General features: G+C 49.2%; 1 protein-coding gene and 1 long non-coding RNA gene across 2 annotated transcripts in view; one reads left to right on the top strand and one right to left on the bottom strand.

Annotated features, from left to right (window-relative positions):
- The window catches only part of Ano2 (anoctamin 2), a 283,786-nt gene that overhangs the window by 18,246 nt on the left and 251,880 nt on the right, over positions 1-13,660 (bottom strand). Inside the window, exon 19 of the mRNA XM_010611608.2 lies at positions 13,300-13,445. Within this exon, the coding sequence (XP_010609910.1) occupies positions 13,300-13,445 (146 nt within the window). The remainder of the gene's footprint in view (positions 1-13,299; positions 13,446-13,660) is intronic.
- LOC104853584 lies at positions 6,786-13,135 on the top strand. Its single transcript, XR_777830.1, has 3 exons — positions 6,786-6,923; positions 11,501-11,547; positions 13,083-13,135. It is a non-coding gene; the product is annotated as an uncharacterized LOC104853584 (long non-coding RNA).

Below are 13,660 nucleotides of genomic sequence, written 5' to 3'. Positions count from 1 at the left end.
TTGGCTCTACCTGCTTTCCAACTCCTTCAAACTGTTTTCTCATTTCTGAGCCTTTGTCCACACCGCTATTCTCCGTAACTTTCCTCTCATCTGTGCTAAGTGAATTACTACTCACCTTTTAGGTTCAACTCAAACTGGGCCTTCCCTGTGGCACTCACCTCTTCCCTCACTCTCCACCAGCTCACTCTGGTGGGCATGTGGCAAGTGGGTGGCTCTCCTCCTTCCCAGGATGCCTTGCACACACCAGTTTATCCAACCCTACACTGTATCTAGCGGGTAAGTCCCTTGAAGTCAGGAAACATGATTGACTCTTTTCTGAGTCCTCATGATTTTCTGTGGTGCCTGCCACATCACAGAAGGCTTAAGATATGAAATTGCTTAATATGAACTTATTTTCTTCAGCTGTGAAACACGCACACACACACACACACACACACACACACACACACACACACACACCAGAGTAAAGGAACTGAACACACTGCACCTAGTCCAGGAGTGGAGGGATTGAGACATGCACTGTGTTTCCTGCACACTATGCTTCTTATTGCTGTGATCTCTACAGAGGACTGTGAAGAAATCTAAAGCAAAAACATTCTATTTTAATACAAATGACTGCAGTACAGCCTTACAAAGTCCCATGGTTTAGTAAAAGCAACACGGTCTCCTGACAGGAATGGAAAGCCAGGCTTCAGAACCTCCCTCTTCCAAGCCTCGCATGAGCAGGGCCAGGGAAGCTCTGGGGCTCATGCTCATCAGGCAGAGGCAGCTTTGGAAGAGACCCGCCAGGTCCCATTGGCAGGAACCCTCCGCAGGGTCAGCACCGCCAACCTCACCAGCCCACACTCCAGCACCAAGCCCGCAGAACCCCTTCTCAGAGGCCAAGGGGAGGCAGCTGTGCCATGCTGAGGGCACCTGGTGTGAAAGGAACTGCAATCCGAGGGTCCATGTAGACAGACCGAGAGAAACAAAGGGCTGCATCCTCAGCCCGAGCCTGCGGCTAACACAACAGCAGAAGGCTTAACGGAAACTTGAGCTCTGGATATCCTCCACCACCACTCACTCACCCATCCGACAAGCGCTCACGAGCCCATCCTACACACTGCACTCCACAGAGGTGTGTGGTGCTTCTATGTCTGATGTGCCCCTCAGGGCTGGGGATTTAGTTCAGTAGTGCCACTGCCTCCCTCACAAGTGCAAGGACCTGAGTTTGATCCCCAGTACCTTAAAAAAAAAAGAGAGAGAGATGCCCCTCAGAGTGCAGCTGGTGCTTCAGCCCTCACTGCCCCACGCCAAGGGGCCTTTAGCAGAACCGCTCCCTCCTGTGTGAGGTAACGATTGGGTCAGAGTGGCTTCACCGCTCTGAGAGAGCCTGTGGCAAAGCAAGCTTGGCCCTGGCTCCCTCTTGCTCTCCTGCGCTTTCTTGCTGTTTCACCTTCCACCATGCACGACACAGCACAAAGCCACCCTTGGCCTTCCCAGCCTCGGAAGCATAGCCAAATAGATTTTACTGTTTCTAAATTCCCCAGTCTTAGTTATTCTCTTATAGTGACATAAAACAGACTCAGACCAAAAAGACTACTGTGTTATCCTTCCAAGCAGCTATAGTACATGCTGGGCAGAGTCGCATAACCAAGCCCTGATGAGATCTGCGCAGAGTTAGGACAGCAGTGGCAGAGCTCATAGGACCTGCAGAGCCGCAGGGCAGGAAGGACTCGCTGTCACAGCAGAGCCCCGGGGACCCTGCAGAATTCATAACCCCTGGCTGTGACCTGAAGAACAGGAAGGCGACGCACAAAAGACTGCAATGTGGCTGGGACCTAAGCTCCTTCCTGCAGCACAGATCCAAATCCACAAGCTGCCCAGGAACTAAGGTCAGCAAGCGGAGTTCCTTGTCACTGGGCCCAGGGTCACCTGGGGTTTATACACTGCACGGCTTCCCGTTGGAAACACGGAGGACCTGCTCTCCACTCGCTCTGGAGGTGAATGTGTACAGGGCGAAAGCCAAAGCAGCCCTGGAACGAGTCAGCAAGGTGCATTTGGCACTGCCATTTCTGCATTTCTCTGAATTTAAAGCAGGTTCAGTCCTCACGCCTGCCCCAGCTCTGCAACGAAGCCAGAGCACAGTGAGAGTGAGACGTAGGATTTACTCACTTTCAGCAGACAGCCTGGGGCAGCTCCAGAATGGTACTGTGTGAACAAAGCATAAACCGCTGTTTTCCCTGCTCCGCCTGCAGGACAGGGCCAGGGCATGGAGGCCGATGCACATCCTCGGCCCAGGCTGCGGGAGGCAGCCAGGGAGGCAGAAGGGTGATGGAGCCAGGCAGGGTTGGGAGGGAAGCTCTGACTTCTGTTTGCTTGATTCCTCCTCATCTACCTCTCCCCAAAAGGCTATGAAAAAGTCAACAAAATAAAAATGCAACTAGGTTTACAGAATTTTATTTTTTAAAGAAACAAGCACAGAAAAGAAGGCAAAACAAATATGTGAGCTCTGGCAACCCACAGTTACGTGACAGTGGAGGAGGGACAAAGTCCCCGCTGAGCCAGCAGGGTGCAGTTTCCGTGAGTTTTACTCAGAAAGACTCTTCCGTTCATTCCTTCCTCCATCCATGCACCACTATGGTGTTGAGGTGGTGCCCTCCATCCTCAGGGGCCTTCCCTGAGTCCAAGGCTGCAGCATCCCAAGACAGTGTCACTTTGCTCTTACATGCAAATGGGCGGGGGACCCCAAGCACAGACCCTGCCAAGCAGTGCAGCGACCTGGGATGGCCCTACATGGGGACTTCAGAGCTGGTGGCTTGTGGATACTCCAAAACTTCTCATCACTTCCACCCAGCCTCTCTGGGAAATCTGGAAATCACTCAGCACAGCCCACGGCTGAGCAGCAGCAGAGCAAAAGGGAGCTCAAGTGTCCTCAGAAGCATCTGTTCATTCTGCTCTGTGTGTGTGTGTGTGTGTGTGTGTGTGTGTGTGTGTGTGTGTGCTGAACCCAGGGCCCTTGCACTGAGCTACATCCCCAGCCTGCTTTAACTTGGAGACCGAATCTTGCTAAGTTGCAGTGTTACCCAGGCTGGTCTCAAACTTGCGATCTTGCTGCCTTCGCCTGCCAGGACACTGGGATTGCACTCTCTCCCTCTTTAACAAGTGGCCACTTTGAGCAGACCATTTCCAAGGTAGGGTGAATCACCACCCACCCAACCAGATCTTGGGTTGAACTTTACTTTCTCATTTCTAAGTCCCTGATACTTTGGGTAGTTGTTATAAAGCAGTAGTTGTTGACAATTCTTGGGGTGTCTTACTTGAACCTCCTAGAAAATTTACAAGCCATCACTGCGTATCACCACAGGGCTCCGGCTCTTAGCAGGGGAGCCTTCCCGCTGCTCACGCTCCAGAACAAGCTGTCCTTGCACCCACAGACATCTGAACAGCAGAGTGTTGGGACAGCTCTGATGACAATAATGTTTGCGGAGTCTCTGTCATTTTGTCCTCAAAATCACTTTTTAGTTTTTTTTTTTTTAATTCATCTTTTGAAGCTTTTTTGAGGTATAAGCCATATCACTGGTAATTCTACATATTTAATGTATACCATTTTATGATTTGGGGAGGGGATGAAACAGGGTCTCACTATGTAGTTCTGGTTGGACTTGAACTCACTACGTAGCCCAGACTGGCCTTGAACTCACAGCAATGCTCCTGCCTCAGCCTCCTGAGCACTGGAATTCCAGGCCTATGCCAACCCTGGCGACCTTTTGATGATTTTAAACAGCGATACCATCACCACAATCGAGATACTAAACTTAACCTCCCTCCCAAAATTTCCCTATGGATTCTGCATTTTATTTGGTTTTTATGGTGAGAGTACTTAGCACGAGGCCTATGCTTTAAACACATTTTAAAGTACACAACCCTATGACTTACTGCAAGCACAGTGCTATGCTATATGCATCTTCAGAACACAGTCATCTTATATATGACTGGGGCACAAGAGGCATAAAGATTTTTCTTTGATTTTTACTCTGGTTAAGACAGCTATTGGTTTTTCAGCATCGGTCTTGGTTTTGTTTTTCATTTTATTTTTAGTACATGTTTGCAATATAATAATTGTAGTCATCTTGGCAAATTAGTAAACATACATGTCACATCTCTGATACTCTTCCTGCCACAGCACACAGCTGTGGATGTTCTACTGTGAGGCTGGGTGCTGTGAAGACAGACATGGGTCTTGCTCTTGACACGGTTTTCTCACAGGTTAGTGAGTGTTAGGAACACAGGGTGATTCCTCCATGCAAGAGACCATGTGAGGGCAGAGGACTCAGAAAACAATCAGTGGGACTAAGTCTCCACACATTAACGCTTAGAAACGTCTACCGAGATGCATTCTCTTCCGGCCCTCCCCTGCCTCGTCTGGAATCTCAAGACACAACTGAAGGGACAGCTGGGGGCTGAGCTTGCCGCCCTCCGTGGGCCCCAACACCTGAGGACATTTGGCAGTCACAGGCCGGAAGCAAGAGGAGGATGGGCAACTATGCCATGGGGACAGTTCCAGGGGGTGGGTCACCCAGAGTGGGGATTATCAAGACCAAGTGTGGCCTTCAGGTGTGAACAACTGACAATCGTGTTCCTATTTATCTAGATAAAATGGTAATAAAACCATCAAGAAATTCAGTCAGAACTTGTCTCTAAACTCCTCTTACAAGATTAAATTTGTTCCTGTATTTTCCTGCAGAATTTGTCTCTGTGAGAAAAGGTAAACTGCTCAAATGACCAGACAGCTTAGCCCGCAGCTCTCAGAACAACTGAGGAGGCTCTTCTCTTCTGAGGCGCCATGTTGGGTCAGGACAGTGGTGGCTACTCTGGCGCCTGCTCCTGCGCCAGTTCTTCCTGCCCTCAGCGGGGGCTGGGAGATCTCCCATGGAAGCCTTCCCCAAAGCTCTTCAGGAAAAGGGTTTGATATTGGAGATTCCCTGGAAAGCCCTACTGCGCCCCTCACAGGTTCTCCCAGCCTAATCCCTCACTCTCGGGTTTCTCTTTGTCTGGAGCCAGCCGCTGGGGGGCCAGAGGTGGCTGCTGCCCTGCTCTCCCTCAGCCTGCCTTCCAGCCTGTGACCTGAGGCTTCCCTCACCTCCTGCCCTCCCCCTGGGCTGGCAGGGCCTGGGGCCTTCTTCCAGGTCAATTTAGACAAATGTAAATACAATGCATCTCGCAGGCTTCTCCCTCTGCTGATGACCTGCCCACCATGAGAACTGACAGGCTCAGAATGGGCTCAGCGCACTTCCTGCCTGCACGGGTGGTCCCGGGGATCATGGGAAGGAAGCTGACAGCTGAGAGCAGGGCAGGGATTGCCGTGTCAGGCACACCAGAGGGAGCGGGCAGCTTCGGTTTCACTTCTTCGTTTTTGTTCAAATCCAAGACCGGGACCCTGGGGAGCTGGGGAGGTGGGACCCCTGCTCCTCGCCATCCCTTCACCGGGCTCAAGTTTCCAAGGTTCTGATCAGATTCTCTCCTGTAACAGCCCAAGAGGGGCACTAGCTTTAGTTCTACCAACGGGTTACTGGGGGGACCCTGGTAGCCACATCAGCCCTGGAGGGCGTGAGCTACGGTGCTGTGAGGGGCCCTGGGGTGACCCAGCCCCCACAGGCCGCCATTCCTCCCATGCAGACCCATCACACGTGCCCACTCAGACTTGTGCATCTGGGAACTCCCTTTGCTGTGCCCCTCACAACACCTCTAGGAGTCTGGGAAAGCAAGGGCAACACTGACTGTTTTAGATCCATTTCCAAAACACCATGGTCCTGCATCACCTGGGACACATCACACCATCAGTTTTGCATGCAGAACAGGGGAAAACTCATCCTCTGATTTGTTTCCACAGGGCCAAGCAAGGAAGAGAGGCCCAGCAAGAGGATAAGGCAGAGACAATTCCCACCCGCGTTTCAGCTGATGCTCTGGGAGCCGTGATCACGTGGAAAGACACTGCCATGCGGAGGGACAAGGGAAGGCGACACAGTGGAACAGTGACTATAGCCACATCTTATCCACTGCCCTTGGGTGGCAGAAACCGTCACCCCAAGGAGGCTGAGATGTCTGCCTTCAGTCTTCTCCCTCCCAGAGCTATTCCCAGAGCTGCCGCGAGGAGCAGCATGGATGGGCTCACATTACACCTTCTCTTATTTCCAGGCTTACTGGGGGTGGGGGGGCTGGGGTGGGGGAGGGCCGGAAGAAGAAGGGGTGGAAGGAGGCAGGGGGCACAGGAGGAGGAGGAGGAGAGGGCAGAGAAGAAGAAACACAGATAACCACCACTCTTGATAATCCACTCACTGGATTATCAGCCCATAAATAAAGGAGAAGCTGAACAGCATTGTTACAGAGAGATTCTTTCTGCCTAGATAAGAGAAAGCCAGAGACAGACAAGCTGGTGCCCATTTACTCCGTCAGCCCTCCATGGGTTTGCCTGGCACGCTCCTAGTGCCTGTGCCTAGGGCCACTGGGTGAGGGCCTGCAATTCCAGGAACCTGGAATGCTGATTACTAGCAGGAAGCCCTGTTCAAGTGTGACAGGAGCTAAAGGGATGCTTTCTGGAGCAGCTGACACAGAGCTGGCCTTGGACACGAGCATGAGAAGGCACAGGGAATTCCAGGGCCAAGGGCACCCAGAGGTCAGGCACGCAAAGGGTGCAGGGTGTGTGGTGGCACAATGGCGCTGTATGACCAACATGACACCTCACAGGGTCGGCAAGTGGCTGTGTGGAGGATATAGGAGAGAGGGGACCAGATGGAGAAGGGAAGGGAAGATCACAGACACTCTAAACCCACCAGGCTGGAGGAGGGGTGGTGTGAACCCACAGCGATGGAAAGACTTCTCAGCTAGCAACCTGGAAGACAGTCGGGTGGGGCCATCCATGGGGTAAAGAACTCACAATACAGGTAGGGGAACTGAATTTCCATGCACAACAGCTTAGAAATGCTTCCTGGCCCTTCACCCAAAGTCTCAGAACACACGAGATGATCGAGATAATCATCGGAAGGGAACTTCCTGTTTGGTCCAGTCTCTAGGACCCAGTAATAGCTGGAGACAGTGCACTCGCAGGCCAGAGGCAAGAGCAGAGTGGGCAACTCTCCGTCACTCATCTGTGCATGGTCAGACAGAAGCGGAGGGGTCCCAGGCCCTCTGAAATCAGAGGCCACCACACCCCAAAACTCAACAGGCATGGGCCACATTGGCTGTCCCTGTGTCCCCAGCACCTGACACCACAGCCTGGCCCTCAGGCCACGGGGAGCATGTGATACAGAGCGAGGAGTGCGTGAGGATGTGGAGGTTCAGCCCAATCTTTAAGAATTCTTTGGTCCAAGCCAAGTCAGCCTCCAAGTCACAGGCTTGTACTCTGTCCACTCCCACAGAGGACTGGGTGACTGAAAAGAACGGGGTAAATTAATACTACAGGCAGCTCTCCTTTAAGGGAAACCCTGATAATAATAAACATGGCGTGGGAGACAGAAATTGCCACATGTACAGAAGTATCTGGATATGCCCTGGTAAAGAGGGAAATGCAAAGGTTACGGGTTAAAGAAAAATGACTGTGTCGGCTGTCTAAAATGTCTTCCAAAGCTCATTGTGTGGAAGCGTCACAGTCACGCATATGTGGCCCTCTGAAGGGACAAAATAAGCATCAGCCTGCAGATACCCTGTGTGCTGTGCCACAGGATGAGAACTCTGTCTGAAGAGAAGTCAGTAACACTGAAGGATGGGGAGCAGAAAAAAGGATATGCCCTGGTGTGCACACTAGACAAGACATTCTAGAAATTGAGAAGGACACATGAAAGGGAGTGGGAAAGGGAGCAGGGAGACAGGTTACAATGCGTTGGCAGTAATTCAGAGGAGAAAGGATGGGAGTTCCAATGGGAATTCAATAGTATTCTAGAGGTGAAGCTAGTGATGTGAGGACCCTCCAGCTACAGCCCATGCGCAGCTGGAAGGATGGCGTGGAGACCTGGCTAACTCGGAGATGGTTTCCAGGCCTCTAATGCCCTGGTCTCCTGTGAGGTGGACGGGTAGGCCATGTCATGTGTCCCCCACTCCCGTCAAGGTGATTCTCAGCAGACTTGATGGACATTTCCAGAGAGCAGGAGAGCCTCGGACCCTTGCCATTCAAAATTCATATTTAACTTTCCTTTCAAATGAAGAGTAAGTAACAAGCGTTCAGGATGCGCCTCCCTTTCTATAGAGCTTGACAATATTTAAGACCACAACTGAGAAAAATGAGATTTCCTCTAATGGCTGGGTGAGTGACAGAAGAAATTCATCTCAGCACCCAAAGAAAAGGCCCAAGGGCCTCAACGTTTTGGGTTACATTTAAGAACGTGGGATCAGCTTTAAGGGCAATAACTGAATTCCTGAGCTAGGAAGCCAATAGCAATTATGTTTTGGATGAGGACAGGAGCAAAAGCAGAGATTTTAGATAAACAGATGACAAAAAGAGCCCATTGAAGACTGCAGGATTGTCAAGTGGACCCCTAAGGGCTTAAAAGTCTCTGAAACAACAAAGCTCTCAGAGCATTTGGAACTCTGGCTTCCAAGTATGAGCCTCAGAAGGGCCTTGGACTCTTGAGCATTCCTTCACAATTTCAACACTGATGGGACAGGAAGAACCTGCAGTGCCCATTACATCAGGGACTTCAAACTATTTCAGTCAAAAACTTGCTGGGTTCCAGAGAAACTGGACTCAACGATGGAAACAACGGTGGTGAATGTTGGCAGCGAATCTATGCCTACAAGCACTAGTTAACTGCTTTGTGTTCATCGTCTAATTCTCAGAACAGCCCTACGAGGTAGGTGCTGCTATCATCAAAGCTAGTGTTTAGGGGGGAAACTGGGCCTAGATGGCTTTAAGCATTGATCCCAGAGCCCCAGGCTCCTTGCGTGGCAGGCCAGGTTTGGGAGCCCAGTAGCTTGACTCCAGACCTTTCCTCTAATAACACCATGCACAGCATGATAAATCTGATGGCGTCGATGCTGTGTCCCAAGTTCCCACTGTGCAAAAGAACACATACTCCCCTGAAGGGTGAAGGAGACAGTCCAGAGACAAGAGCAACGAAAAGGACCCAACCCAGAAAATTCTGTCTGCGTGCTGGCATAAAATGAAGTAATGCTGCTACTTCTCTGAAATGATTAAAATTCTCAGCAAAAGAACCTAACAAATTTCTGCGGGTCTTCAGCATGGAAAACGCACACATGACCCAGGGTTTATTTCTCTTCCAGGCAAAAGTACATGGGCACCAACAGAATCATTCGCTACATTGGTATCAGTGCCAACCTGCACTGATGACATTGTTCTGGTCTCCAGACTTGCTCTTCCCCTTGGTGCCTGTAAACATCCGATGAGTGAAGGGATGCGTGAATGACTGCACGAGTCCGCTACCATTCGCTTTTCTTGGTCAGCGCTGGCTTATAGTCCTGAGATGATGCACTGGCCAGTCCTCTTCCTTGCAGTGATCTTCTCTGCTTTTTGGGGGGTTCCAGGGATCCAACTCGGGACCTTGCACTTGTGAGGCAGGTGGCGACACCACTGAGCCACATCCCTGGCCCCTTTTGCTCTTATCACTAAGAAGTAGACCCTCTGCAGCAGAGAGGACCTTGGGGTCATTAAGTCAGCCTCCACCCTAGAATAAGAAACTTCTTCAGAGCATCTCAGACCCACCATGCCCCAAACCCTGCTTTAAAAATGACCCACTGCCTCTTAAAGCTGTGATTACAGACTCACCTCCCCTAGGGAATATTCTCCACTGATCAGCCTTCACTCACTCAAACACTCATCTTTGTTTATCGGACATTCTGTGCCAGGAAACATGGTGGACTCTGAAGGGCACAAAGAGGAGTAAGCCATAGTGCCTCCTAGCTGCTCTTTCATACCTAACAGACTGGGTCTGTTGAAGAAGAGAAATCTTGGGCAACAGTACCAAAATTCAGTAAGATCCCATCTGTTGTTATACATGGGATCAAAAATGTCCCCCAAATATTCATGTGTTCATGGGTGAAGATTTGGGAGGTCCTTAGAGTATGGCATACTGACCTCACTGATGGACTGATTCATTGATAAATCCATAACCGAATATGCTGACAGCAGGCGGAGCCTTACAGAAGCAAATCGCTGTCTTTGAGGGATAAAATGATCTCTTCTGGTCTAGCTCTCCTCTTGTTCTCTGCTTCCTGACTGCCACGATGTGAATAGTTGTCATCCGTCAAGATGTTTCAGCCAAGCAAGGACCAAATCCTTGAAATTGAGGGCAAAATCACCTCTTCTCCTTTAACTTGTGTCTGCTAGGTATTTCATCCCATCAATGGAAGGATGACCAATGCACAATACATCCGCGTGTGTACCAAACATGATGCTAGGACAGAAAGGCTGATAAATCATGCTTCCACTCGGGAGGAACTGAGCTTGGCCTTGGAAGACTTCACAGAGGAAGCACCATGGAAAGCTACACTAAGGATGAGTGAGCCTGGAAGGTCCAGGAAAATGAGGTGGAAAGGGCAATGCATAGAAGGCTGGCAATATCCAGTTTAGTAGATGCTGATAATTCTTCCAAATCACAAGACTTCAGGGTGTGGAATAATTAAGGGTACTCATTGGAACTGTGTTTGCATGTACTACCTGTGGCTGAGTCAGTCTGATTTTGTTTTTTGAAAGTGATTTGTTAAAATGAATCAAGCACCATCGAACAAAACCATCTTGTCTAAATTTATCTTGATGGAATGCTAATGTGAAACATCAAATGGAACACAAAGAGAGTGTGCACTGCATTAGAGATTAAAACCTGGGGAAAACTGGGAAATGACCTTTCGTGCCTTTCACTGAAAGACAGGTACAGTGGTACCTCAGTTCACGGACTTAGTTTTTTCCATGATCCCAGTTGCAATAGTGGAACCAATTCTGTGACCAAAATCATGGAAAGAATTAAGTTCCTGGACCGAGGTACCACTGTAAATACATCATGCTACGTTTATTAGAGCAACTACTATGCAGCTATAGTTTTGAATATTAGGTGACAACTTGGGAACATTTTTTTTTTTTTTTTGGTCTTTTGAGACAGGGTCTCACTATGTAGTTGAGACTGGCCTGGAACTCACTATGTAGCCCAGGCTGGTCTTGAACTCATAGCAATCCTCCTGCCTCAGCCTCCCAAGTGCTGGGATTACAGGCATGCGCCACCACGCCAGGCACTGGGAACATTTATTATAATGGTAAATGAAAAAAAAATGTATATGAACACAACTTTATTTTTTAAATCTTATAACAAAAAGTCTAAGAAATGACACTTAAATGATTTTAAAAGTTCGTTTTGGATAAGGGAAGTTTTGAGAGACATTTTTCTCTGTTTTTTCTATATTCAAAATTTCTTGTTACATATATGGTTGGTTTTTCACTTATAATCCATGTAGTTATTTTTTTAATCTGTGCTATGAAATTCATTCTCTAAAATCTTGGTGTGAATTTTTCCCACAGTCAGTGAGTATTCCAGTTCATTTTGTTCTTCCGTCTTCTCCTACTTTGTAAGTACCCAAGTTTGAACACATACTGGATGTATATTTAACCACACAGCAGCTGACAAAATAGAGCATATTCTTCTGCCTTCCTCTGCCTTCCTATGGCCTCAAGCCCTTTAACAGAAACAACTCTGACACTGCGCATAGCTTTTGTATGTGATAGGCGCTCCACTAAGACTTCACAGCTATTAATTCAATAAATACAACAATCCCATGTGATACATATTATTGTTATTACTGCTAACAAATTGAGATACCTAAGGAGCAGCCCCTTGCTGAAGTTTTCCAGCTAATCTATCAGGGAGGTGGGATTTGAATCCAGGGAATGGGGCTCAAGGGTCCCTCTCAGTGACTCAAATAAACTATGCTACGAAATAGCTGGCTGGCTGGACAGACCGGCGGGCAGGAGGGCAAGAACACCAAACCACACAGATGATGGGGGCTGGGCTGCAGGCAGAGGCAGCGCCTGGGGCCTGGTGGGCGCCCTTCCCAGCGGGTGCCTTACTGCAGGAACTGACACCTTCCTTTCTGGCGGGTGTAGAAGGGCATATGAAAGAGGAGCAGGCGCCACTGTGGGAGAGTCTGGCCCACCGCTAGCAAGAGAGGAGAGACGGCACTTAGCTAAACAGGCGCAGTGTGAAAATGCAGGACTCCCATAAACCGGGTCTCCGCGATTTCTGTGGCAATCACTCCCGAAGCACACTTCGTCATTGTTCCTTCTCTGGTGAGGTGATGCAGATGACAGAAAGCTCAGATTTTGACATGAATTTTAGATGCTTCAGGGCTTTAACTGATCTTTTCTGGCCATCAGATCCAGACCCTGCCCATCCCTGGCCCCTAACATACATACACACATTCCTAAAACGGAATAGGACAAATACCCACTAGGAACAAAGAACGCGGAGAGGCACTTTAGCCCCTTATTAAAGGCGAGTAACCCAAGCAGCCAGTCAGGAGCGACTGTGAAAGTGGTGATACGAGGCACTGAACAAAGTACTGAGTGACCCTCATGCTGGCTCTCAGTGATGCTTCTTCATAATCTCTAGGCTGAGTAAACATTCAGATGCTGTATCTGGGCCCTTTACTTGGCTCCCTATACTTTTAATTTGTTAGTTCTAAGACTCAGAAAGGGTTCCACACACCCATCCCAGCAGAGGAGAGGCTGAAGGCAGCTAGTCCAAGCTGGAACATGTCTTCTAATGGAGAACTCTGGGCTTCTAAGCTTCCTTTTCCGGATTTGCACACCTGCCCAAGTGAAGCAACCAGGGGCCCCGTAGCTGGGCATCTACTGTCACTCTTTGCACAAAACTTCTTCGATGTTTTGTTGACAGTATGGCATCTCACCCAGCCTCTACCTGCTCAGAGTCTGGACCTTCCTTTACTACTCTGTCAAAGGCACATATTTCCTAAACACGGGTCTATTTTACTCTTCTTTAGCAGAAATTACATTCCTAAATTCCAAATAGCAGCTTCCCTTTAACCTTTAGCCATAACATAAACCACAGGGATGGACGCCAGAGACCAAATTTTTCCTTTTATAGGTGAGCAGCGAAGGCCCAAGAAGACACCAGCCTGGCAGCATCTACCAAATCAGGGACAGAGATGCTTGGCTCTCAGCATTCACGCAACACCTTTGGAGACCTAAGTGGCCTGAGGAAGGAACAGAAGCTGCCGCACCTGCAACCTGGTCTCCTCCACCCGTAGCCCCATGGGGATCCTGCTTCTGAGCCCCCAGGGAAGGAAGGACCAGGCTCTCACTCATTTCCATGTACTCCGGAGTCAGCCCAGTGTACGGCTCCAGGCTATAGTCCAGGTCCCACTGCTCTGGAGGTTTGGAATGCTCGGGGTCAGCTTCTCCAGGTTCTGTCTCATCTTTCAGCTTCCGAAACAGTTTCTTTAGTTTCCTGGAAAAGAAACAGAGCAGTCACCAAAAGTCTCCAGAGAGCAGGGTTTTTTCAGCAGAAAGGAGAATGCAACTACATTTTGACATTAGAGACATCTCTTGTTTAATGACAGGCAGACACCAAGGAGACAACTTTTCTCCTAAAGATAAGCTTCTTTATGAAGATAATGAGAGACCCCCCCACAGAAGATGAATTTATTTAAACCCAAAGAAATG

This window comes from Fukomys damarensis, unplaced genomic scaffold (assembly GCF_012274545.1).
Source record: "Fukomys damarensis isolate Sample0158 unplaced genomic scaffold, DMR_v1.0_HiC HiC_scaffold_19, whole genome shotgun sequence".
Classification (NCBI taxonomy): domain Eukaryota; kingdom Metazoa; phylum Chordata; class Mammalia; order Rodentia; family Bathyergidae; genus Fukomys; species Fukomys damarensis.
Note: the sequence above shows the minus strand (reverse complement) of the source record. Positions and strands in the feature narration are given on the sequence as shown.